Here is a 26451-nt window from a genome sequence, read left to right on the forward strand (position 1 = left end):
GTTTTGCCTTTAAGAAAATTATGTTCTACAAAATACGTATATGTTAGTGAAATAATTGGAAGATTCGCATTGTAATCGGATATAGCTAAGAAATTGATGCTGTAAATTTTATTCGTGTTTTTCCGTTTGCTTAAATGAAGGAGAGATTTTAGATTTAGGGGGATATTCCTTCAGCCTAGGGGGAATCGGCACCCATGAAAAATGCTATTTCAAATAATAATTATAAATACTGTGCAAACATTTTTATTAGAAAGAATAATGTACTCGAGAACAAAACCTAAACAAAATCATATTGAAAATCACACTTAAATTTTCTTCTTAATAAGTCTCATCTCAGAATTCAGAAGCTCATCTGACTCCTTCGCTTTTCAATGACCCACTCATGGGATTTAGAGGCATACGTAAATGTGTGAATCCACGGACATACTCTCCGATTAGGTGCCCCTGAAAAGAGGAGTGTATAATTACTAGCAGTTAAAGAACCTAATTTATTTTTTAAATAAAAAAACATTGGAAAGAAAAATCTAAATTTATAGAAACCTTTCACTGTAATTTAAATGAGAATTTATAAAAGGTGAAAAATGGATTAGTATTAAAATATTCTTTGTTATTTTTTTTTTCTTTTTATCTAACGCGCAAAAGATATTTGAGCTTGAAGAATGCGTATTTCTTTGAAAGTCATATTTTAGTCTTTATAAAATATTTCACTTGAGTCAAATCTTTGTGTGATAAAAAAAAATAATTTTTAAGTATAAATAGTTTATATTTTACTACCCTTAGTCATCGATTGGATACCCCTTTGACCGAATGACAAGGAGCGTTTGCCACCCCACTTCGCCTCTCTATCTCTCTCTTTCTCTCTCTCTGCACGCCATTGATAGAGTTCGAATCGCAGTAGCGAATGAGCTGCGCTTTTCTAATTACAGGGATATTTTAGACTTAGACTTAGAGGTTGGGCAACTCCAAAGAGCAGGGTACATCGACCACCATCGGTCTATTGTACCCAAACCCTAAATCATGATTAGCGAAAAAGCTTTATAGTTGAAACAAAAATTTCAGCAAACACTTAACCGTAATTCTCAGACCTTGAAGAAATGTTGCCCTAAATGCTAAAATCTTTGAGCAGAATAGACCTCACAATCACAAAGTATGTGTCGTGAAGTCTCCTCCTCAAGATGATAGTGAATCAGATTCAATATCCATTATGCATACGTGTCTCCTAAGGATGCAATGTCCAGTGAGAAGACTAATGATCTTCCTCAAGTTGTTCCTGTTAAGCTTAAGAAGCTCTTTTTGACGCACGCTAGGGCAGTCACGATTTATGTCTTCAGCTTGTCTCTGACCATCCGAGTTGGGCCGTTGTTCATGGGCAATCTTGTTATTGAGCTTGAATATAGATGCCCTAAAGGATGTGGGGGAAATCCCCAAAGCTAGTTCAGGGTCCCAGAAAATCGCACTGGAGCCAGTCCGTGCTTCTTCGCCAGTCAGCTCATTGCAAGGAATACCCATATGTGCAGGCACCCAATGCAGGTATACTTGTTAGAAAGGTCACAGAGGACCGAGGGGCACTTTCACACTAGTGAAGAGGTGAATCAACGCCTTGATAATGATAAAAGAGCAGTCTGACTGTCAGAACAAATGTGGATAGGTATATTTAAATAACAGCTGTATAAGCATATCCTGTAGCACAAGATGATAGCAAAGACCTCAGCCTGAAAAGCAGTGGCCGAGAGGCAAGTCGAGTTTAGTACCATCATTGGAGCAGTAGATTCCTACCCCTGATTTAAGACAGGGCCTCCATCCATACCAGAAAATTGCCCTTAAGTCACCAAGGAGATTTGAGCCATTCATCTCTAGTAGGAAATTGGATTTTGAATGGCTTATGAAAAGCATATCTTAGTGATATATAGTCCCTAGGCATAATAAAAGAAGGGATATCTGACACCTGCGAAAAGAGATCACCCCATGATAAGTGCTTAGAATATTCCTTCCATAACCCATGTGCTATTGGTGACTGCAGCATACTTTTCGAACGGGAACCTCTTCCTAATTCCTGAATGTATCTCTTGCTAGCCGGCGCAATGGATGATGCCGTATCACAAGCTTTTTTCTTACTCATCATTTTGACTGCCTGTCATTTAGTTACTCAATGAAGGGTATCCAAGAGGCACCGCGTGTACGCAGCAGGCATTACCTCCCACAGGGATATATTACAATACAATCTAGTTTTTCGATAATTGGTATTCACATCTTTAGCTAAGATGCTTAACGTAATGACTTGAGTAACATATTAATGTGCACAATTAAGGGTTCTGAATTTCACAAACCTCTTAAAAATAACTGCACAATCAATACAAAATGTCAAGATTTTAAATACTTTTTTATGAAATTATTTTATTGGTTGTTTTTCTGTCGTCTATAAGAAATATTTAAAATTTCTTTACCTAAGTGAAATATTTTCAAGTGATTAAAAATTTTTCTGTAACATTAATGGAACTTTTTATGCTGTGAGAGAATGCATTGGAAATTTCTCCATATTATTGTAAATACGTGACACTCTCGTTTAAACTATGCTCATTTCAATATGATTATTAAATATTTTTTTCAGGAGAGCTACAACTCAGTAGGTTAGAACTCAATTTTAAATATCAGATAATTTCAGCTCATGCTATAGAGTGTTTTGGGCTTGTTTTTGAAACCTCAATGTGTAGAATTTCAGGGATAATTTCTATTTCTTTATATTGATAATTAAAAATGTCTATTTGATTTTTGATAGTTAATATATGAACAAGAAAATTTTAATTTTGTGTGTATAATATTCTCGTAATAAATAGCTTTACAAAAAACACTTTCTTTTTCTGTCATTTTAATTATTAATTTGAAAAGCAACTATCCAAATCTTGGAATAGTTAGATCCCGTAAACAAAATATATTAAGCGTTTTCACATTAAATACCAACTCATTCGTAAAGGCGAAACAATAGAGCGTAAATTCAAGGTCTAAAATCGTTAAGTAGTACGTTGTGGAAAATTCTCATTCATTTCAACTAGCCTGTGTCAACATTTCGTGTATCTTTTAATGTCAACAACTATACTCCTTATATAGAGAATCTACGCTTGAAAATGATAGAAGAAAATAAAATAAACAATTCTGCAACGTGATTTAAACTTTGTATACGGCATAGAGCCTTATAAAACAAAAAAATGAATGTTTTTTGTTTTTAACCAACAAAAAACTACCTCACAAAAAGAGCTAAAAATAGACATTGATTTCTGTTTTCTGAAGCGTAATCTTTTATAGTTATGAATCTTAGACTTTGAATACAAATCTTTTGAAAACAAACAGGTTTATCTGTTCAGAAGCAATTAATTGATTCGTCGAAAGAAATATTCTTTCATTTTAGATTTGAATGATAGTTCATGCAGGACACTAGCAGGATCAAAAATCAGAGTTCAATGAAAATTTCATGAGTTAAAGTATCCTTTTGATGAATTTAAAAGATTAAGGAATCAATTGAAGTGGTTGGGAAAATTTCTCAATTTATATAAGATTCTAAAAATAGAATGGTCTAAAAATATACCAATCTATTTTAGTATTTAAGTTAAAGTTATTTATTTATTATACAAAATTACATCTGGACAACTGAAAGGCTTGGGGAAATATACGATAAAATTACATGAAGATGCGTTTTTTTTTTTAAATAAAAAACACGATTTTTATGCAGGCAATAAGATGTTAATGTGCTGTTATCTAGTGCATACTAAAGAAACTTATAAACTACCTATCAGGAAATAATACAACGAAACAGTTTGTAGTAAACATATGATCTTTTGAGAAACAAAAATACGTTATGATCCTTCAATTTCCATGAGGACCACCTTTAACTGATATTTTAAAACTTCTGTAATAATTAAAGTCATGAAATATTTCATTGGAAACTGTTGGTATATAGTCAAGTAAGAAAAAAATGTTTATCACACAATGGCCAATAAAAATCGAGGCTAATCAGAGCAAGGGAGGAATCAAAGCCATCAAAATCTAATTCATTTATTGAAGGAGAATGAAATGCGTTGGTTTCTCTCAGCAACTGCTTTACAGATTTATCCCCGGATTTTATGCCGGAATAATTATTGAAGGTTTTAATTTCTCCTTTTTTACTGATCGGACGTAATCTTGATTCATCAGAGTTTGATAGCCTCTTCATGAAAGCCTTTTTGAATAAACATAAAGATGAAACATAATAGAGCAAGCACATCACGATTATTTTTGTCTTCAGAATGAAGTCACGTGACTAAATCGAGCATCAAAAGAGAAATTTTCGATGTTTCGTTTCTCCATGTCATTTCAATGTAAGACAATCGATGTAGGAATTTTCAAAGTTCAAAATCTTAAACTATGGTAGTTTACTAAGCTTAATTCAGTTGCACAGAAATATTAGTTGCAGGAGGATCTTGTGCATTTCATGCATAAATTATTTTTATCCCTTTTTTGAAACTACAATTATTTTATTTAATACACAAATGAGCTTTTACAATCCTTCTCCTTAAAACATTATATTAGACACAATTATTCAATTTTATTCAATTTAAAATCCAAATTTTTACTTTTAAAACTATCTTACAAGTATAAACAAATAAGAACTCACTTATTATTACATCAGTTTTTTAGTTTTAGTGCTAAAATGTATTAAATAAAGTTCTGGAGACATTGTTGTTTCCTTCCTTCTTTTTTTTTTTTTTTTTTTNTTTTTTTTTTTTTTGTTTTGTTTATTCACGTTTTTTTTTATGCTCTCCATAATAATTTTGAAAGAATAAATTCTGAATTTAGTTATAAAAAAATACATGTGTTCGAAGTGAGGAGGAGTTATGAGAAATGAAAGATTATTGTGGAATTATTCCATAATTAGATCAAAGTTTTTTAAAGACGTAACTATACGTTTTTTGATGGAATCATCAAATTTTTTTAAATTGAAATCATCTGCCATTTTTTAATTGCAATAATACATGAAAAAAATAAATAATACTAACTGTGGTATTATAGCTGGCTAACTTTATCAACGCATGTGTAAAGTTTAAATAAAGTCAGAAAGCTCAAAAGGGTGAAGAGGATTTTTTTAAAAAGTTTTTTAAGGTGTTGTAGCTCTTTTTTATTCCCTAGTTTATATTTGATTCTTCGACTCCTTGATTTGTCAAAAATAATTTCTTGTAAATATCTTCAAAAATTCCAAATATCTGAAAAGATATTTATGATTTTCACAAGATGCAATACAATTGTAAAATCTATGTTAAATTAAAATTTAAGCGCGTTTTTCATGTACTATCAATTAATAAATAAATAAATAAATTATTATACAGATCTGTTACAAAATAACTTTTGATTTTTCTTAAAAAATACTGAACCAAATTGTAACAAGATTTATTAAAAGATATATTTATACCGTTTTTAAAACCACTCAAAAATTAAAATTTCCTAATTTTGTAAGAATATAAACAATTTTGTTCAATTTATACATATTAAAAATTGAAATTCAGAAATAATTTAGTATAGTCATGTCGAAAAATGATCCAAAATTTTACTGCTCCACTAATTTTAACGTTCATGAAGCTTTGAATTTTACTTCATTTCTTGAATCAGTACAAAACACGAATCTACCAGAAAAGAGAACTCACTGTTACACCAAAGAATATAGAGGGATATATTCTTTGATAGAATTAATATATTCTATTCCCCTCTATATTTTTTTATTACACGGCGTCCTATTCTTTCTCCCACAAAATCGCTAAATGAGAGGGGCACGAGGCAGGAACGAAAAGAGATGGGGAAATATAACAGCGAACTAATTCTATTTGTATTACAGCTCTATGAGAGTAAATCACATATGGGGAAAATATACCATCGACTTATGTACATAAAATGGGTTCTGTAGCTCTGAAAGAGCATTTCTAAACTAATAAAAAATATATAGCAAATATAACAATAAACGTTTGAAAGCTAAGTTTACGTAACGTATTCATAAACTCGTTCATCAAGAACGTCATTTTAGATGGTGATATTTTTATTGCCTTCTTACGTTAGGATTACCAAATTGAGTTTCATAATTTATTTATAAGTAAAAGCAGAAGAAAAAATAATAATAAATTACGATACGGCAAAGATTTGTTTTTTTCTTCAGGTTAACAAGCAACAGTAAAAAAAAATCAATAAAAGATCCGGAAAAACATCTATGTGCTAATTTATAATATATCTTATACAGTTCAAACACTCCTCGTGAATTTTCTAAAGCATGATGTAAAAAAAAGTAATGTTTCTAACGTAATGTGACTGAAATCAGCCAAACATAAACCGACGTCATTCAAGATAATAAGTACGTAAATAAAAAGTTCTTATAAGACATATGCCGTATTTATTCAACAATTAGAGATTTCACGTTAATTAGCATTATGAATAAATTTCACCATAAGTTTGGCAAACTTTACTGGTGCATATACGTTTTTCTAGAACGTCATCTGGGCAGGCGATGATTTTTTGATTGACTTCTTACGTCAAGAGTGACCAAAAACGATTTATTTGTTTTCAATAAAAGTCAAAAATCGTGATAGGGCAGAGGTGATATTGCGTCTCGGACCTCTACAGGTGGACAAATAAGATCAGGAAGATCGAGACACTGCCGCCTACATCACTTTACAGACACTCACCTTAATGAGCCACCATTATTTGAAGATGGATCAATGTGATGCGCAGTTGAATACAGCAATAAAATTCTCTTTTATGAACCCTAAACCATGTATATTTTTTCAACGAATGTTAGACATCTGATTGTAAACATTACAGAATTTATTTGGACTAGGAATATGGAATTTTTTGCAATAAAACATAATAATAAAACAACTGTAAAGCTTTTGCTTCTCTCATGCTGAAAAGGAGTACTATATCACTCAATTGTAGATAGAAATTTTTTTTATATAAGTTCGTTGGTTGATCATATATTGCATCTTAATTAAACGATGCATACGTTAATATTATCTTTTCAGTTTTACACAACTCATAAATTTCCCTCTTAACTAAAAAAAAAAGTACTTAAAATGTATTCCCTTTATGAGTCTTAAATATATATTTAAAAATAAATAAACGAGAGTGTTATTCTTCACCTTTTTTTTTTTTCTCAATCACTTAAAGGAACTGGAACAAACTAAGATTCCTAAACGATTAAATTAAGTTGTGTTGTTGTAAATAAAAACAGTATCAAAATTTAAAAGAGTACGATTGGTTGGTTCTAGGTAAATGAGTTCTCATTTTTGATTAGTTGTTCGGGGTTAATATTAACGCGATATATTTTCTTCTTATTGGCTAAAGGTCAATCAGATGAGTATTCCTCTGCATTATAGCTAGAAAACAATTGTAAAATAAGTACATTTGTAATCTTAATAAAAAATTGTAGTGGTAAAAGTTGTTAAATAAAGCAAAGAAAGTTTTAGGTATTTTTTGGTAATTAATTTCCTGCAGCAGTAATTTGTTCAAAATGTAGTAAGCATTAATATTAATTCGTGCAGAAATAAAATTAGAACAATGCAATTTTAATCTTTAACCCTAAAAAAGCAATACAATCATAAGCAAAAACAAACATTTTATTCAATAAACATTCTTGTTTCATCAATTTTAATCTTTAGTGGCCGTTTGGAAGAGTAAGCTGTTTCCCCACTTAATCGCATATCGGATAACCGAATAACCCGCATATACGAATAAAATTTAATGGAACCAAATCATTTTATATGAAACTGAAGATTAACTTCCCTATTTAAACGGATATTTGTTGTTTTTTTGTCCCCACCTAATTGCATAAAGAAGAGGTACTGAAATGAAAAATTTTTATTTTTATTTGTGAGAAATGCTTCACCAGCTAAAATGGGATTTCCGTTTCTTAGTTAAAATAAGGATGCAATCGGTAGCCACTTCAATGGGGATTTCCTGTTCTGTTCCTGTTGGTCTAAACAAGTGTTAAGGGTAAAGTTGAAAAATTAATTAAATCTTTCTGCCAGTTATACATTGAAGTAAACGAAGGGGGGTTTACCCCTCTTTGACTAACATCACTCACACATCATTTAGAATGTAAAAGAAAAACATGATCATTTGTTTTGTAAGTTTTGTTTTAAAGTGTAATAAATTTTAGCCTTTCGTGATAATTTTATCCCTGTTTTAATTTATTGAAATTTCGAATGACATTTCTTTTAAAAAATATTATATTTATTCAATATTCAATTAATATATTTAATTCAGTATTCAATTAATCTATTTAATTTTATATTCAATTAATCAATTTAATTCAATATATACGAATTTCTAGAGAATGTAATAATTTTAGCTTTAAAGACTTGGGCACCTTTTAGAAAGAAAAAAAAACACGATCGTCTCACTTTCCACAAAATTAACTAACATTCCATGATATAATGATTTACGAAGCTATTTTAATTTTCATGCGATTCTGTATTGACCAAAAATAAATTATGTATTTCAGATTTCAGAATTTTTGTAAAGAGAAAATTAAAAAAATAAACTCCAGGAGTAGCAAATTAATATTTTAGTGAGGAAAAAATATATTTTAATTTTAATAACAATTGAGATGAAGTAGAACAAAGGAGTGATCCAAATAGTTTAAAACCTCCTTATTTGAGAATCTATATTATATAAAACGCTAATACGTATGTATCAATAAAACCGATGATATTTCCTTTCTCGCGTTGGCATTAGTTTTCATTTTTGATTGATAAGCTTCGGCGCGCAAGAGCACGTAGTGAGCATCATATGGCTAATCTATATTATATAAAACGCTAATACGTTTAAATTGATAGGCTTCGACGCGCAAGAGCACGTAGTGAGCATTATATGTCTAATCGGGTAAATTCTCACCGAATTATCAAAAAAAATTCTCACAAAATTATCTTCATCGAAGCCGATGCTTTACATCCGGCTTTCAGTACTATTTCATATTGTTTTACAACACATGGTTTTAGCCCTCTGGTAGGAAAGACTTTAAAACAAAACTTACAACAGTTACTTTTCTCAACAACTGAAATTTAGAATAGTGTGATTAAGAAAAATATGTGAACTGTTTGCAATTTCAAATTAATATTGAAATGCACAGGTTTAGAATTTTCTACAGTGAAAAGTTTTCGGAACTTCTGTGTTCAAAAAAGTATACAAAAGCTAGACGTTAAGATCGTATCTAATGAGCGAGCAAAGCGAGCATCAGATTGCGAAGCAAGCCGAAATGAACTGCGAAAGCAGTTCCGGGGGTTGGCGTGCGCCAGCGAGCAGGGGGCGAAGCCTCCTAGTTTATCTTAAAGATGATTGCGTACGAAAGTAAATATATTCTAGTCCTACTTAACTAATACACTGATTTTTAACAATTTGTCTTTTGCCAACCTCAACGATTATTGGCTAGAGTTTTGAAACTTTTTGTGTACTTTTCACTTCATTTATTTACGTACCCCAATGTGCAAAAACTTTTTACATCATTTTTTTACCAAGATTTTTAAAATATATATATTATTACGAAACACCCTATATCTACCATAAAATTAATTTTGTTTAAAAGAGTTATTTTTTAAAAAAATAGTTAATTTTTGTAGGATACCAGTTTTATTACTGTTAACTGTATATAATAATATAACGGACTCATAATAACTTTAAAAATTCGAAAAATGCTTAAGTAATAATTTTTTTACAAAGATTTTTGATTATTTATCTTAATCAGAGTTATTCAAAATTTCAGCGTTACATAAGTAATTATATCTAACAAAAAATTTGTATAGTTTTAATGTGAATAACACTACACGAAATTTATGTGTTTAAAGGCACAATTCATCAGCAATTCATTCATACATTCAAAATTTCCTAATTTGTTTTATTCGTCCGATAGTTTCCAGTTGAAACTGCATTTATCTGACACTTCTCATTACTAGAAGGTCAAACTTCTTTATAAATAATAAATCATTTCTGGATTCATCTGATATTCAGATAACGCTTTGACCATTAAAAGGTTTGAAAAAATAAGGTGAAGTCTTCTGCTGTAGACAGCCTACAAAAATATACCTGATCTACGAGACCTCGATAATGCTTAAATAAAATTTAATTTTAAAACTAAATAAATACGCATATTAAACTTGAATTAATTATAAACTATTTTTATTTATAGCTTCGAGGAGAAAAAATATTCGGTTAAATTTACCGTACTGTATATTAATAACATTTCTGGTTTAAAAAAATTTTAAAAAGTAAACATACTCGCGTATTAAAAACTAAAATATACAGTATTTAAACTACTCATTTGGGGTAATTTTTCCGTTCATGTGGTAACTTACAAGAAGTTCTGGTTTTAAAAATTATAGATCCTATTACCATATGTTTGGTAAAAACAAAAAATGCGAAACTAAAACGTAAATGCAACCGAATGAATGGCTTTTATTCCACGATCTAAGGTATCATGATAAAATTACCTAATATAACCAAATTTACAAATTTTATCATAAAACTATATTTTATTGTTAATTTTTTCAAAATCATTAGCAAAGCGCTTCGGAAAAAATTACCGACCTTAATGGTCTTCCCATAGACAGTAAATTTTCATTTTTTTTTCCTATTCTGGTAGTTTTGGCCATACTTTTTTAAGTGTTCTCATTATGAACGAGAATAATAATTGATTACAATCAATTATCATTCACATTCATAATCTTCATCAATAAAATTTTTAGATTTGGAATTTTCGATTATAATTTTTTTTAAAAGTATAATGTTATTCCTAAAATTATAAGCAATAGAAAATTCTCAATAACGTGAGCTTATTTCTACAAAGTCAGAACATGAAATGTTATCATATCCAAATTTTGCAAAGTAAGAAGGGTGATCCTCAAATTAAGAGTGATAGCGCAATTGGAAAAATATGCTCCCAGTATTATAACAAACAAGACGCTTTTTAAAATTTAGACTTAAGGAGCGCGATAGATGTGTCTGTTTTCAAGAATACTATAAAACATAGAATTCCTGCACATAGTTGGAATGTTAGGCTTAAATTCAATTTTGACAATACCAAAATTATTTCCACCTCAGTCACATCAGCCCATCTAGATGACTTGGAATCTTATTTCATATATATGATTTCTTACTTCCTTGTTAACAACATTAATTATGCACATGGAAAAGCATTTTATCCGGATTCTCTCCTCTCGGCCTTAGTGGTTTTTCTTGTTCGGATTTTTCCATCTTTATTCTTGCTTCACTCTTGGCTACTGCTGTTTTTCTAATTTTGTTTCTCACCTTTATTTTCTATATTTTGTTGGCAACTTTATGTTTTATATTTCAAATCCTTTTTGTTTCTTCTTATTCACGCCAGGTAAGCTTGAGAATGAGCACCTGTTTTTGAGCGCTTGAAACATATGTCGACTTTTATTTCCATCTACATATTTTTGAAGTCAATGAAGTTTTTTTTTTAAATTCAAATAATGTTCTCAGTAATTTGTCCCCTTAATGTTATTTTAATTTCTTGATTTATTTTTTGGAATTGAACAGAATGAACTGGATGAATTCTCTGGACTGGAATCATAAACTGGATGAATTCTCCATACATTCCAAAAACGAGGTACCCAAAAAATAATTTCAAGCAAAATATAATTTTTGTCAGATAATCAATGTTTTCATTAATTTAATAATGGTCGATAAATTCTTTGAATTGTAATTTTTATACATATTTTTACATAGTCGCAAACAATGTAATTTTTGAGGACAAAATCTATTTTTTGATCAGTTCCAAAAAACTGAATAAAATTTCATAAATACTACTATTTTGAGTTTTGTAGTTATTCTATTGATATCATTCAAGCTTTGGATGACATTAATTATAGCATTAATCAATGGAAAAAAAATTGTGTATTTCATAAATGAAAAAATTTTCATCATTTTTTAAATTTTAATGACATAATTAAAAATAAATATTTATTATCTCTTACATAAATCATACTTGTAAAAAAATAACGTGCAAGCAAAATAATAAACACTTTTATAAAAAAAAAACGTTCAAGTTTTTTTTTTTGACTCGTGAACTTAATTTTCGACTTGCAATGAAAAATGCAAAAATTTCAAAATTACTGTATAAGAAGCAAATAACAAAATTTAAAACCGCTTTACTAGTTAAATTATTAGAACAATATTTTTTGAATTGCTGTAGTCTCCCTCAGGGACCGAAATCAAAAATTCGTCAACAACAGAAGAGTGTATTTATTGAAAGAAATTTTTCTCTGTCTGCATTCGTATCCTGTTTCATGCGTTAACTAAAGATTGACAACCGATTGTTCCAACTCCACATGTGATTTCATCTTTTAAGAAAAGCTTAAATGTTTTTTTAATTAAAAGATAGTAAAGAAAGGGCATGGATTTTTTAAATATGTTATTCAATTCCTACTATTAGTTCACACTCTCCTATATTTATATATTTTGTTCAAATTTTCAATCGTTAATAAAATACTTTTTACTCGAGTTCAAATACATTTTTTTAAACTTGCAGTGGATAACACTTGATGCTAATACAGTTTTTTTCCAATATTAATTCATTAATTAAATTTAATTAATTAATTTTAGTTTCATATGGGAGAAAAAAATTATCTTATGTAAGATATTTAGCAGGACATAAATTAAGGAATAAATTTTTTTCCATTTAATATTGTGATTCTGTCACATGTATATACATATTTATATTAATTTAATTATTTAATAAAAAGTAACTAAAATAAAAAATTTCTTTAATGACCTAGGTAGGAATTGACTTTAAAAAAGGTTTTTTTAATATTATTTGATTTTATATAGAGTTTTTTGTTCATAATGATAATCATCAGTTAATCATTATGAATTATTAGTATGGTAAATAAATCTGCTGCACTTCTTTTTTATAACATTCAAATAATTAATATGTTTATTTTATTTTCTAAAAAATAATCGATCTCATAATTATTTATTAAATGTAGCTATCAAGTGCCTAAATTTAAGCCTGCTTGTTCCCATTATTTCAAGCTCACCAAACAGAAACAGATGGTACGTTGTACAAGTTCTCAGATAATGTTCCGCGAAAATGACATAAATGATTTGAATTGTTTGGTTAGTGACGTTATAAGAAATGTATACTATATGAAACATGCTATTTTTTCAAAAAACGCAACTTACAATTATCTAAGAATTTTTTTTCTTCTTTTTTTATCCGATCATTATATTTATCTTAAATTTTTAATGGAAGAGGAAAGAAAAAAGGCATTTTCCTTGCGTAAGTAAATAAATGCCAACAATGACGCAGCATCCAATAAGTTTTGGAAATATTAACAAACTGTACATGAGTTTGGTTTTAAATTGGGATAACAGAAAGCCAGATTGATGGAGAATAAAACTATTACTTAGAAGATAGATTTCTTAAGAAGGCGGAGAAACATTCCAAAGCAAAATCTGCTTAAATCATTTTTTGCATGCATACGAGGAAAAAAAATAAAGATATATTTTTTTTATTGGTCGGCTTATAAAACATTTGTGTTCAATTAGTCCCATCTTCTTCCTTTGTGGAAAGCAATAGAATTGAAAATAAAAATAATTATTTCCATGATACCGATAAATAAAAGAGACTTCGTTACACCATTTTTTAAAAAATTAAGATTTTTATTTTGTAGATAATTTTCAGAAACGCTTGACAAATTTAAAAGAAATTTGTTATGGACAAAAGGATGATATAATCAAACAAATAACTCTTCAACTTACGTAATAAATGCGCGTAATTGTATGCATTAACCACCGGAGATGGGAGATATAAAATCGTAGTTGTAGAATCGAACAAAATAATGGGTTAATTAGGGGATATGGTTCTCTGACTTTTTCTATTTATTTGACTCGATTATCATTTATTAACTATAACTACAAGGGCGTAAGGTCTAATTTTTAGCCTGATAAATTTTCGGTGGTTGGGCAGCAATTTTTTAAGGTTTGTGTTTAACAATTGAAAACCAAGAGGAAGAACAGTTTATGTCCATTTTTCCATTTGGATTGCCATCTGTTGCATTTTGAGGAATACTTTTAATTAATTAATTCTTCCTGAGAGTTGTACCGTATGTGGAAGATGGATCGTACAGTGGAAAAACTCTTCCGCTCTGAGTGCAAAAAAAAAATTTTTTTCCGAATCCGCTTTTATGGACATGAAACTCCTTTCATGGCTCTTCAATTCTTTGAGGACTTTCATTTCGAGTAGAAGGCAAAGTTTCCTAATTATTAAATAAAATTATTCTCTTTTCATTTTAGATTTCGTAAACTGAATTTAAATAATTTAAATAGTTATTTATTGTATAAAACATTTATACAAATATTTTTCATTTGCCTCATTTTGTTGACGATTTGCAGAAAAATTGCACCACGTGGATTGGCCAGCCACGTCTTCAAACCTCAACGCTATATAGCATGCCTGAGATACTCAAGACGCGCACATGCAACTGGCAGATAGTTTCAAAATCTTAAAGATATTCAGTAATACATACCGGAAGAAAAAAAATACCCTGGTTATAGACAAAAAAAAACTTTTANAAAAAAAAAAAAAAAAAAAAAAAAAAAAAAAAAAAAAAAAAAAAAAAAAACAGAGCACTTTAATAATTTTTTATTTAATACCTCCTCATTCATTTTGACTTCATGACTTAACTTTGTATTTGGTAATTTATTTATACAGGCGATAATTTAAATTCCGAAATCAGTAACAAAAACTCATTGCCTAGCACACAAAGTATAAAACATGTTCTTGCTACAATATTATATAGGATAATTCCATGTAAAATTTTTCATGATTATTAATATTTTAATTAACTAAAGAAAGAAAAAAATGAATAGAAAGGAATACAAATTAATAGAAAACTTGATTTACCCATTTATAATCCATAAAATCCAAAATTTAAAGGAAATCGGTCAATAAGTTTTTAGAAAATAATAGTTAGTCTTAGAGATGACGAAATATATAAAAAGTTGAAGGAATTAACATTAAAGGTTCCATACTTTTGACCACTTTCCTGCCTTGATAGTCGGACTCAATTTTTTTTACAGTTTGTGGCTACCCTCCATATTAAATAATTAAGAATGTATAGTTGCAGGAAAAATAGTATGTTTATTACATAAGTCCTTGAATCTGATTATGTAACTTAAAATACCGTCTGCGCTAATTAACATATTTAAGGTTAAGCCCTTGAACCATTAGGATTGAGCCCAAGTACGTGCAAACCTGACCATTGAGCTCAAAAGATATAAAGGTGTTCCCTCTTTTATTTATTTATTTATTTAATTTTTTAAGCTATTCTTATACATTTTTTAAAAAAAATATGAGGTCAATATTTTCCTATATCAAATCTATATCATTTCTTTTAAAATAATATTGTGTACGTATTCATAAAACAAGATAGATTTCACCTGGAGACTTAGAGTCTATATGTGGCCTTAGTTGTTTTTATAACTTGTAAATAAGGACTTTTTATGTACTTTATTAAGAAAATCCTTTCGAAAAGCCTCCTTGTATTTATATAAGAAGTCCTTTACAGTTCTTTTACACATCCACTGAGATAAAAGGTCTTGTTCATTGTCAGGAAATGTGATTAGTCTGATACGCTCTTTTTTAGACTCAATCAAAGAAAAATCTTCTATTAATACTGATAGATAACATTTTGCTAAAGCTGTATAATTAAAGAGTAAGCATTCTGGATAATTCATTTCCCCTGTCGTATTTTTATTTGCTTCTATTTATCGCATTTAATTTTATTCTGCATTTTATTTATCGCATTTAATTAATATTTAAATCGGAATCGGAATTTGATATGGGTACTGAGAAAAAAAAGTACTTTGTCTTTATTAACAACTCAACATTCTTTAAAAAAGAACATCCAAGCATTTGTTTAGAATTAAAATAAAACAAGTAACCAAAAGGTTTCAGATAATTTCAGGCATTTAATTTTAAATAAATTTTTAAACCAAACAATAAAATCATCGTCTTATTACAGTTAGTTTATTGCTTAGTTAAGCCAAAGAACTTATACGCACTTATGCGCATATATAGAACTTATACGCACACTTATACAATCTTTGCTTAAGCCAAAGATTGGTTAAGCTTAGTAGCTTAGTTGCGTGCTGTGTACAGTAAGATAAATAAAAATCGTCGCTATTTTCCCACATTCTGAAAAAAATAAAAAAATCCGTCATTTCTTCACGTGTTTCTTCACATGCACAATTATCATTCATCTCTTCAATGATAATCGTGAATTTTAAACGTCTAGTTTGTAGCAGCACAGAAAGACAAATGCTTTCTTTTTAGGGTATTAAATGCTTTATTGTAATAAATATTACGCAATTTTGTCACAATATGACAACATATTTCAGCAAATAAGAAATTAAACAGGTGATTAAAAAATTATTGCAACGATTGTGAAACGCTTTTATATAAAAGATGCAACACATAGTTCTATTTGTTCAGCTTTTTAACTTCTATTAATAATTTTTGTTTATTTCAGTTCAGAATTCAATAATAAACTAAACGCGTTTGATTGCAAGTTGAAACATGTATCACTTTTCATTTTACCGTAAAAATGTTTCATCTTGTTTTATCAACTGTTCTTTTATGTAAGGGTGTCATGCTTTTTGACCAACAATCACAAATTTCGATTTATTTACACCAATTTATTTAAATTTATATTAATTATTATACAAAATAATATTCAGATACTACAAATTTCAGAGCATTTTTCATTTTTGTTTCAACTGCATTAGAAATATATTTAGGATTTTTCAAAAAACTTTTTATGCTCCTCGTTAACAATGCTATTATTTCTTTTATTTTAGTAAATTAGGGGCATTCGTATTTGAGGCTGAAAATAATCCCATTTCAAGAAATAAGGGTGAAGAGGGTTGTCCCATATTGATGGTGGACCTTGAGATTACCATAATTGGATAGCAAGCATGTTTTATTTTCTTTTGAAAAAAAAATTTTACGAAGTTGGCGATCAAAGAAAAAAAATTTATTATTCAATAAATCAATTTCTTTTACGAGTTATAAATTTCATTTTAAATGGATAATTTAGCTATTGTTAATAACCAACGGTGGTTATTATAACAATACCCTATAAGAGCATATTAGGAAAGCCCTATAAGAGCATAAAAAAAAGAAGAAGAAAAAGTGAAAAAACCATCACCATCATTGTAGGGAATAACAAGCAATGGCGTATTTCCCATGTTAATGTAATTTTATGTTTAACCTTGAAAAACACTAATGTCGAAACTACCGGACAAATGTTAATCAAACAGTGGCATCTGACCATCGAAAAACATCTGTATAGAGGAAGCGAACAAGCGTACACACGTTCCAACCTTGTTGTTATTCCGATTAGTCGAATTATTATTAATAATATTATTAATACTATTAAAAGATAAATTAATATTTAAAAAGAAATTTTAAGCTGTGCTATGTTTAATGTAAAGTAAAGCATTCCCGTAATACCCCATTGAGGGCCAGAGGAGGTCTTGGAGATTAAGGCTCCACAATTTTGAAATCAGCAGCATGATAATAGTAATGTAGTCGACATTGCGCACAGGTCAATTTTTCTTACCAGAGAAGCTGGAATTCATCGATCTGAAGCTTGACTATTCGGTGTATTGATAATACCTTTTATAATTATAATTTATTCATAATTATAATTCATTTATAGTCATCATTTATTGATAGTTATGCCTTATTTATAAGGATAATTTATTTATAATTACAATTTAATTATTTATTGCAATTCATTTATGATCATAATTTAATCTTTTATAAGACAATTTTTCTAGCAATTTTATGTTAAAATATTTTTAGGATTGAGATTGACTTATCAGAAAAAATTCATCGATTTGGTATTTTTTGGTATTTTTCTTTGGTGGGGGGGGATTTCTAAAATTTTACTTGCATTCTATGCTTATAAACAATTGAATTTACAGATTCCATGTTTGAAATTACACATAAATTCGATGAGATATAACGAACGCATGAAGCATAAGAGAAAATAGCTTCACAGTATTGCTTCTTTTCATGACCTCATGCTAACCTTCATTGTTACCCATACTTATGTAAACAAATAACATTAGCATAGTTTTATTTATTTTTTAATATTTTCATTTTTTATTTTCCGAAGTTTAAAGCAGGTGACCGCACAAATCATAAAAGGGAGAGAGGAAATAGCTTTTTATCGACTTTTAAAAAATAATGAATTTGCGGAACGTATACTTCACACGGCCCTCTAAAGCGTTAACCATATAACTCAACTTTGACTTTAATAGGTTGATATTTTGATATTTAGTTCATACAAGGTTTTGAAAATTCGCTGGTATATAAAAAATAAATACTGAAACAATTTAAATTGATAGGTACCAAATGGGCTGGGAAGTAAGATGTCGTGAGATCGAAAAAACAGCGTGTTTCTTGAAAGTAAAGCCTTTACGTTGTTCTTTCAATTGCTCAGCAGCAAAGGTATTCGGTCTGCAGTGTTGACTACAATACCACCATCATGCCATTGGTCACGAAATTGGGGAGCCTTAACCTCAATGGCCCCTTGACCCACAATGTGCTATTGCTGGACTGCTTTAATTTTTTATTAATAAAGAATAAGTACTATCTGGCAAGCACAAGATGAGCTCCAAGTGAACACAGGAGATCTTGTGATAGCCAAACAATAGAATGCGTATTAAATATCTACTAATTTTTTTTAAAATTATTTTCATGAAAGATTATCCATCGATTCATGAGTTTACTATGCCTGCCTTACGATATAAATGTAATTACTAATTTACATAAAAGAAAAACATACAATTTCCTTCGTCACGCAAAATACAGATTATCATTTCATACAAAATTATTTTTTAAATGTCATTTAAAATATTGAAAATAAATACTTAAAATATAATTTAATTAAGTGTAAGTTAAATTGCTGATGTAAGAAATTCCTCATACAATTAAAATTAAAATGAATTGAAATGTTCACCCAATTGATTCTGATATCCAAATAATGTTGGTTAAAGCATATAAATTAAATAAAACATATATAGTTTTTTATAGTATTTCTTTCAAAACTTCCTTACTACACAAACCGATTCAAAAACATTTTTCCAATGTCATTGGCTACATAATTCCCCAAAATTAAAATATTCCTCAGGAAAAAAAATTTATAAAGTAATAATTTATTTTCAAAAATAATTTTTCATACTTACTGAAATAAAATTTAAAGAGTATTTTTCTGTATTATTTTTTAAATAAAGATACGTTATCATTCAAGAATGAAGTTAAATTCATTTCAAACTTCACACATTTTTAGATTGAAGTATTTAAAAATTGTTCTCCTATATTTAAATAATTATGATTCTCATTAAATTTAATGAAATTTGGCAAAAAATTAACAAAAAATAATATTATAACAAATTTAAAAAATTTTCAAAAAAATGAAACATTTTCTCATATGTTTTATTATACTAAGCAATTTAGTTTGATGCATTGTAACAATTAATAATTTAGTCAATTAGTTTACTAAGCAGTTAAATACTTACTAATTTTAAATGACGCTTTCTTAAATATTACTAATAAGAATTTTAAAGAGAACGTTGCATAACCTTATGATTGATATAAGTTATAAATTATTATCACGCTATATATAATGTTTATCATTATCATACTTATCAAATTCGTAAATGTTTTAGATATGTCATACGAACTCCTCCAAAATAAATTCCTAGCAAAGGCTCTAAGTCTGGCTTTTCTTCCGTAAAAATATTTTTTTTTCTTCAATTTTAAGAAGAATTATCATCAAATTACATAAAATATTCTACGCCCTGAGTAAATGGTACGTAGCACATAATATTACTGATTTTTTTTTTAATGGAATATAAATATTTGCAATTAAAATAATGGTATCATACACAGCATTAATTAAGTGTGGAATATGTAAAATATTCCCGATAAAATTAAATTTATCCTCAAACAGTTGTTTAATTTCATTAAATAGTCTCAAATCTTATACAATGCATGGCATAATTTTCTACCAATAACCCTTAAATTATGTAAGATTTACAGTAACCTTTAGAAATGATGCAATACATGTTTTAGTTTCACCTGCTTCACTCTTTGTCGCTTTATTTATTTTAAAAACATTTAATTAAAAAAAAGAAAAACATCGTGCTTCAAGGATATATTTTTCCCGCATTCTTGTTATACTAGAATAAAAACCGAAACTAGATAACCTTGAACAACATCAAGTTAACAATAGTATTCTATAAAAGGTGCATGTTTAGAAAATTCCAAAAAAAAAATAAAATAAATGCACATATAACAATTTATCTATGGAGAAGCAAAATGTCGTTTACCCGAAAGAAATTATGGATAATATCCACTTCAAAATTGCGGAATAAAAAGAAAAGAAGGAAAAAAAAATCTTTCGTTCACAGAAAATCCTGATGCTTCGACCAATGACATATAACCTCCAGCATCCCCTGTGAATTACCTAGCCAATCGCGGAAGACTTTTGGGGCTGTTGGATGATGCAAGAGCGGAGTGATTGTTGTGAGACTATAAAAGAATGATGGAAATGTTTTTTGCATTGGATTTATATTTTGTGCTTATACTCAGTATACACATGTCAGTTTGGTGTGCTTCCAGAATGATATCAAAAAGGATACCCGATTTCTCTAAAGTGATGCCACATCGCATACATATATCGTGAGTTCATTTAAATTTTCTATTGCAATTTCTTAATGAATTAAATTTAAATTTGCTAAAAATTTTGTTTGCATACTTTTTTCCAGCATTTTATTTTGTCATCGAAAATGCTCTTTCATAATATTTCTGTTATTAATGAATTTATTCGACTTTTTTAAATTTATCGCACAATTTATGCATTACTAATATCTAATTTAAAATTTTTTTAAATAAGTTTGCTTTTTCAATATATTTAATATTTCATTTTTTAATTCATTGATTATTTATTTATTCAATTGAGAAAAAAAACAATTTATGCGAGTTTTATTTTATTGACTTTTTAACTAAATTCTAAATAAGATTTTTAGTTTTTTTAATAGTTTAACTTTGAAAAATATTTTAGCAGATCATGCTTCCGAATTCTCTTGCAAGACCAGCCAAGAATTTTTTTAAAATTATATTTGTGCATTATTTACTCTATTAAACGTTTCGTTTTAATTGTATTTCGTTTTAATTGTAATAAGAGTCTTAACCATAAAGTGATCGACATTATTTCATTAACGAATTACTTTTAAATTGCTTATTTTAATACTGATTGAAAAATTGTTTCTCCAACAAATGTTTTAGTAGTTTGATATGCATAGTTTTAAATGTTGATACTGTAACAAAATATAACATGAAAAAAATTAAAGCTTATTTATTTAATGCTTTTCATAAAGTCTTAACGAAATAAATATTATTACATTAATTATAAAATAGTTTTTTTATTAATCGCTCTTTCTTGCAATTTCAATATTAGCGCAAATTTGATAAATAATTTATAAATACTAAGTTTAGAAGAGAAAAAAATTATGATCAATTTTATTTTTGCTGTTCATATTTTGATAATCATAAGCTATTATTAGATTAATAGCAAAAGTAATCTTACTATAGATAGTATTTTAACTTCAAAATCAACTAGAAATTTTAAATTAAACGAAGAGGTTACGAGAACAAATGATGAAAATATAACTTTGGAAATTACTGCCTCATGAACTGCTGCATAATGAAATAATTATGGAGATAAAATCGACAGTTATTTTGACTTTTTTCTTTTTTTTTTTTAAATGAAAAAATTTTTTGCAGGCAGTAAAAGATTTTTATTTATTTTAATTTTATTATATTTACTTTCTGTTTTGTTTAATGTTTCAACTGTATGTTTTTTTAATTGATGTTTACATAATGATATTACAAAATACAAATTGATGATACAAAATTTTAAGATTTAAGTGAAAAGCTTTGTTCTGAACTTGAAACAAACAACTGCAAAAATAAATAAATAAAATAAAACTAATAAAGCTTCGATTACGTAAGGAAAGAAATGGTTATTGAAACGCAATAATTGCAAGATCAATAGAATTAATATTATCTTAACTTCAAATAAAAGCTGAGCTGTGAGTGAGAAAAGAAAAGGCTAAGATATGCTTTCCCGCCTTTTTTATTTTACCGATCTCCGCAATTCGGCAGAAAAGCTTCAACAAAGGAGGAACGCAAGAGAAACGTTTGTTGCATCAGATAACGACCCAGTTCGTTCATCTAACATTAGATTAGCACTCTTGGCTAGCGAACCGCATCGACCTCCAACTCCTGTTCTATATTGAAGGGGAAAGAAATATTCTTAGCAGACGATACTTCTTTAATCTCAATTAATTTTCCCACTGAATGATGTAATATTCTGATAAAAGAAAAAGCACATTTTTTATACATAAGCGCTGTAATAAATATTATATAAGTATTATCCATTTTCACTACATGCAAAATAAGTGAATAAATAAAATCGTTTTATTATTAATAAATGTGCATTTTAAGCTGACAGTGTGGAACGAGAAATATTATTGTTCTTTTGCAGTAATAAAATATTTTAATAATGAGTAAAAATAAATTAAAATAAAATGGAATATGATTTTCAAAAAAGGTAAATAAAAAAAAAATATGAATTACAGTTTTTTAATTATTAAATGTTAATATTTTTGATAATAATATAGTAAGAAAATAAGATAAAAATGTGATTAAGTAAAACAAGTAATAATACTTAAAATATTTTTTAGTTGAAGTATATTTTAAAATTATATTTGTGCATTATTTACTCTATTAAACCAAAGGTCTCTTATTAAGGTCTCTTTTGGTTTCATTTTTCGATAAACGTTTTTCTTCTTTTTTTAAGAAAAAAAAATATTAATAGACCTTTATAATTACGTATAACTTTTTTAATCATTTTTATTGTAAGAATCGTAACTATTTGTTGCATATTATAAATTGATACACTATAAGTTAAAGTCCTAAAATTCCCTAAAGCTAATGAATTTTCAAAATCTTTCTCCGAATTAAAAATTCATTAAAATAACTTGATACAAAACGACGATCATAAACAATAAAAAAAAATTAGTTATTATTTAGTTTTTCTTTCGTGATTCTTTTTATAAATCTAATTAATTATCAAAATACATATTATTCTACAAAATTACTTTACTTTGTAATAATTAATATTCTAGCAATTAAAAAATATTTTTATATAAGATAATTAAATCATTATTATTTTCTTGCAGTTTATATGTGAGGCTATCAAAATGTATGCACCTAGCAACAGGAGCAGCTTTGTTGTATGCTTTTTTCTTAATGCTCACAGCAGGAAGCCGCAAACCCTCATCTTCTCGTTCTGCCACTTTACTCTACTTAGCATCTTTCGCCACCCATTTTGGAACTCAAATATGGATGACATTAATATCTGGTACGTATATTATTCTATCATCTTAAATTATCCTTTTGCAAGAAGTTTTTTTGTAATTAATTGCTATTTCTTACTTTTATTTTTAAATAATCTAAGTTCATTCTTCTTCTATTTAGGAATCGTTCTTTTCTTCAACCTACCTCGTAAAATCTTTGGGATGGTTCAAAGGCATCTGTTTCCTAAATATTTCCTACTGAACAGCGTGCTTGGATTCTTGACACTTTGGATATTTGTACTGCAAAACCCAGAAGCCATTGCTCAGGTAATAATCATTACCAATTATAACAATTCATATACCTTTTTGAAAATAAAAAAAAAGATATGAAATTATCAAAAGGGAATAAGGCAGCTTTGTTTTTTTTTCTGCACGGGAGTCATGAAATTAATAAATATATTTGTCAAAAAATTTTTTGTAAATAGATCTATACCTGAAATTTCTTATAACGAAGTATAAATGCAAAAAATAATAATAATTTTATTTAAATTCGTTAAAAAAAATTCCTAACTGTACCGCCAACGAAGAATCGCTCAATGTCAGGAAATAATTCGAAAGATTTATCTAATATTGAGAAATTAAATTATAGTTATAAGTGAGAGAAAAAAAATTCTATTTCGCCATTTTGATTTTTATATGCTTTTGAAAAAACTTTTCGCAATAATTCCGCTTTATATTTGTTTTGAAGTTCTTTCTTCCTATATTTATATGCGTTTCTCTCTTACACGATTAAATATTTCAACTTCAGTTAAACAACGTTTTGGCTGCTCTTCTTATATAGTTTTAGAATAATTGAAAAAATTGAAGTCAATAAACTGTAAACATTAAGGGTTACATGTTTAATATATAAGAGAGAGAAACAAAACGCTTATTAGGATCAGAAAAAGTAAACGCGGAATTAAAACTGTCAAAAGACAGTTAATTTGTCTAGTGGAAGCTGAATACATTCGATTTTTGCAGTCAACTGCTCTTAAGTTTCATTTTCAAATAAATAGTTTTTTGGTGTTTCCTCCTTTGACTTTATCATCGTCAAAAAGATTGGTCAGATTTAGAAAATGGTTTTGTTCTCTCGCATTTTAATATTGCAGCTCTTAATTTGTGTAGTTTTCTAAAAATACATGAAATATATATTAAGGAATTTTATTACACCCTGCAAAACATGCAAGACGCTATCCACATGTCTTGTAAGGCTTATTTGCCTTAATGAAAAGTAGAGTCGGCGGTACACAAAAATATTTTTAAATTCCTTTTTAACACCTATGATAATTTTTTTTCCTTGACAAAAATTTCAAATTTTTCTTTCTACCACTAAGTTCACAGTTTCAAACAAAGTTTTTTACTGTATTTGGATGGATATAAGTGTTGTTCTTTCATATTTTAATATGAATTTTCCCCAATTAAATTAAATTTACACTTGTTCTGTTAAACGAATTTTTTTTAAAGCATTAGTAAGGAATATAAAAGTAAATATTTGTTTTACAGCTATTTGACAATATATAATATTTGTTTTGCTTAAAATCTTACTACGTAATGGCTACTCTAAATATATGTAAATATTAAGAATCTTTATAAGAAAATGTCGTAAAAAAGTATACATATGAGGGGCAACAAATTATTATTTAAATAAGGAGAAAGTAAAAGTGTAGCTATAGAAATCAAATGAATCACAATTAAGGAAAACAGGGCCGAAAATTTCAAAGCCAGTTTGATTTCTTGATGAAGTATTTTTAAAAACCATATTTCTACTTTGTTGTTTCCTCCAACAATCAAACTTGTTTTTATGTTTTCTACCCCGCCTTACTTCGCAACAAAGTGTTAAAAAAATTCAACTTTCGGTTAAATTTATTTTCAATATTTAAAAATAGATTTCCAGCTACAAATTTAAATTAAATATTCTTTTCTTATCTACTTGCAGCGATGGAACCTGGCACTATGTTTCCTGTGCGACCTCTCCGGAATGATATATATTGTACCTGACATGATCAAAACCATGACAGAACGCGGTAAAATCGAAGAGGAAGCTGGGGTTGGACAAGATGTTGTGGGTCGATTTAAACCTGGAGAAGCATTGAGATCATGTCCGAAATACAGTCATCTGCACTCAAGGTTTAGAAGGTTCCATGGTCTGTGTGCCTTAGTCAACATGCTAGCCATGGCCTGCAATACCATACATCTATACCACCTGGCGTGTAAGCTAATAGATCGGTGACACTGGCTTGAACTTTTAAGGACTTGTTTTTAATGATTATTCATTCCATGAACATTTTAACTTATTCAGATTTACGGCAAGACAATCATCATGTTTCATGTATATTTATTATTATTCATCTGTTATTTATTTCATATATTTATTATTCATTTGAAATGGCACATGCCTCGGAACAAACGCATAATTTATTTTGTGATATTTTGAGGTTGTGTGAATGTGAAGGACACTTTAGCCAAAGATACTAAACAGTGCCCTTTTTAAATTGTTGAATAAAATATTTTTATTCTTTGTTATTTGTTGTTTTAGTGCTTAATTTGTTCTTTGAAAGAAATCATATGAGAATTTTATTACCGAAATTAGATAAATCCGAGACATTTTTTTTCATTTGCAAGTATTTAAATTCAGTAATTACTTTCACATTAAGAAAAGTGTATCTAGGCTTCGTATTGAGTCAAAGAAAAATCAGAACATTTTTTTTAAAAAAATCAGGATTTTTTTTGGAATAATATACATATTACAGACTCCTTTAAAATACTCAAACTAAAAAAAAAGGCATAATTTCCCTTACTTAACAGTTATAAAAGCAAGTTTATAGCAAAACAATAATAAAACATGCAATTTTTAATTTCAGAATTCTTCATACGACACACTTTTTTTTAAATTTATTATATTTTTAATGAATGTGTTTTAAAAATTATTTATTTTAAATCAACGGTAAGTGG

At 28.1% G+C, this 26451-nt stretch overlaps 1 protein-coding gene and 1 long non-coding RNA gene across 2 annotated transcripts; one reads left to right on the forward strand and one right to left on the reverse strand.

Annotated features, from left to right (window-relative positions):
- Positions 1–227: 227 nt before the first annotated feature.
- On the reverse strand, positions 228–20641 carry LOC139424985 (uncharacterized). The gene is made up of 2 exons (XR_011636136.1): positions 20428–20641; positions 228–444 (listed from the first exon to the last, which is right to left on the reverse strand). It is a non-coding gene; the product is annotated as an uncharacterized lncRNA (long non-coding RNA).
- On the forward strand, positions 20623–26022 carry LOC107442828 (transmembrane protein 205). The gene is made up of 4 exons (XM_016056486.3): positions 20623–20779; positions 23344–23525; positions 23642–23787; positions 25436–26022. The coding sequence occupies exons 1-4, from the start codon at positions 20640–20642 to the stop codon at positions 25727–25729; spliced, it is 762 nt and encodes a 253-aa protein (XP_015911972.1). The 5' UTR covers positions 20623–20639; the 3' UTR covers positions 25730–26022.
- The last annotated feature ends 429 nt before the right edge of the window (positions 26023–26451 follow it).

Source organism: Parasteatoda tepidariorum, chromosome 2, assembly GCF_043381705.1.
Source record: "Parasteatoda tepidariorum isolate YZ-2023 chromosome 2, CAS_Ptep_4.0, whole genome shotgun sequence".
Classification (NCBI taxonomy): Eukaryota; Metazoa; Arthropoda; class Arachnida; order Araneae; family Theridiidae; genus Parasteatoda; species Parasteatoda tepidariorum.

What these genes read in the sequence shown, in the direction of transcription:
- LOC107442828 (XM_016056486.3), top strand. Translation starts at nt 20,640, where the DNA reads ATGATGGAAATGTTTTTTGCATTGGATTTATATTTTGTGCTTATACTC. An exon ending in CCACATCGCATACATATATC is followed by an intron (nt 20,780 to 23,343) that starts GTGAGTTCATTT and finishes ATTTTCTTGCAG; the next exon opens with TTTATATGTGAGGCTATCAA. An exon ending in ATGGATGACATTAATATCTG is followed by an intron (nt 23,526 to 23,641) that starts GTACGTATATTA and finishes TCTTCTATTTAG; the next exon opens with GAATCGTTCTTTTCTTCAAC.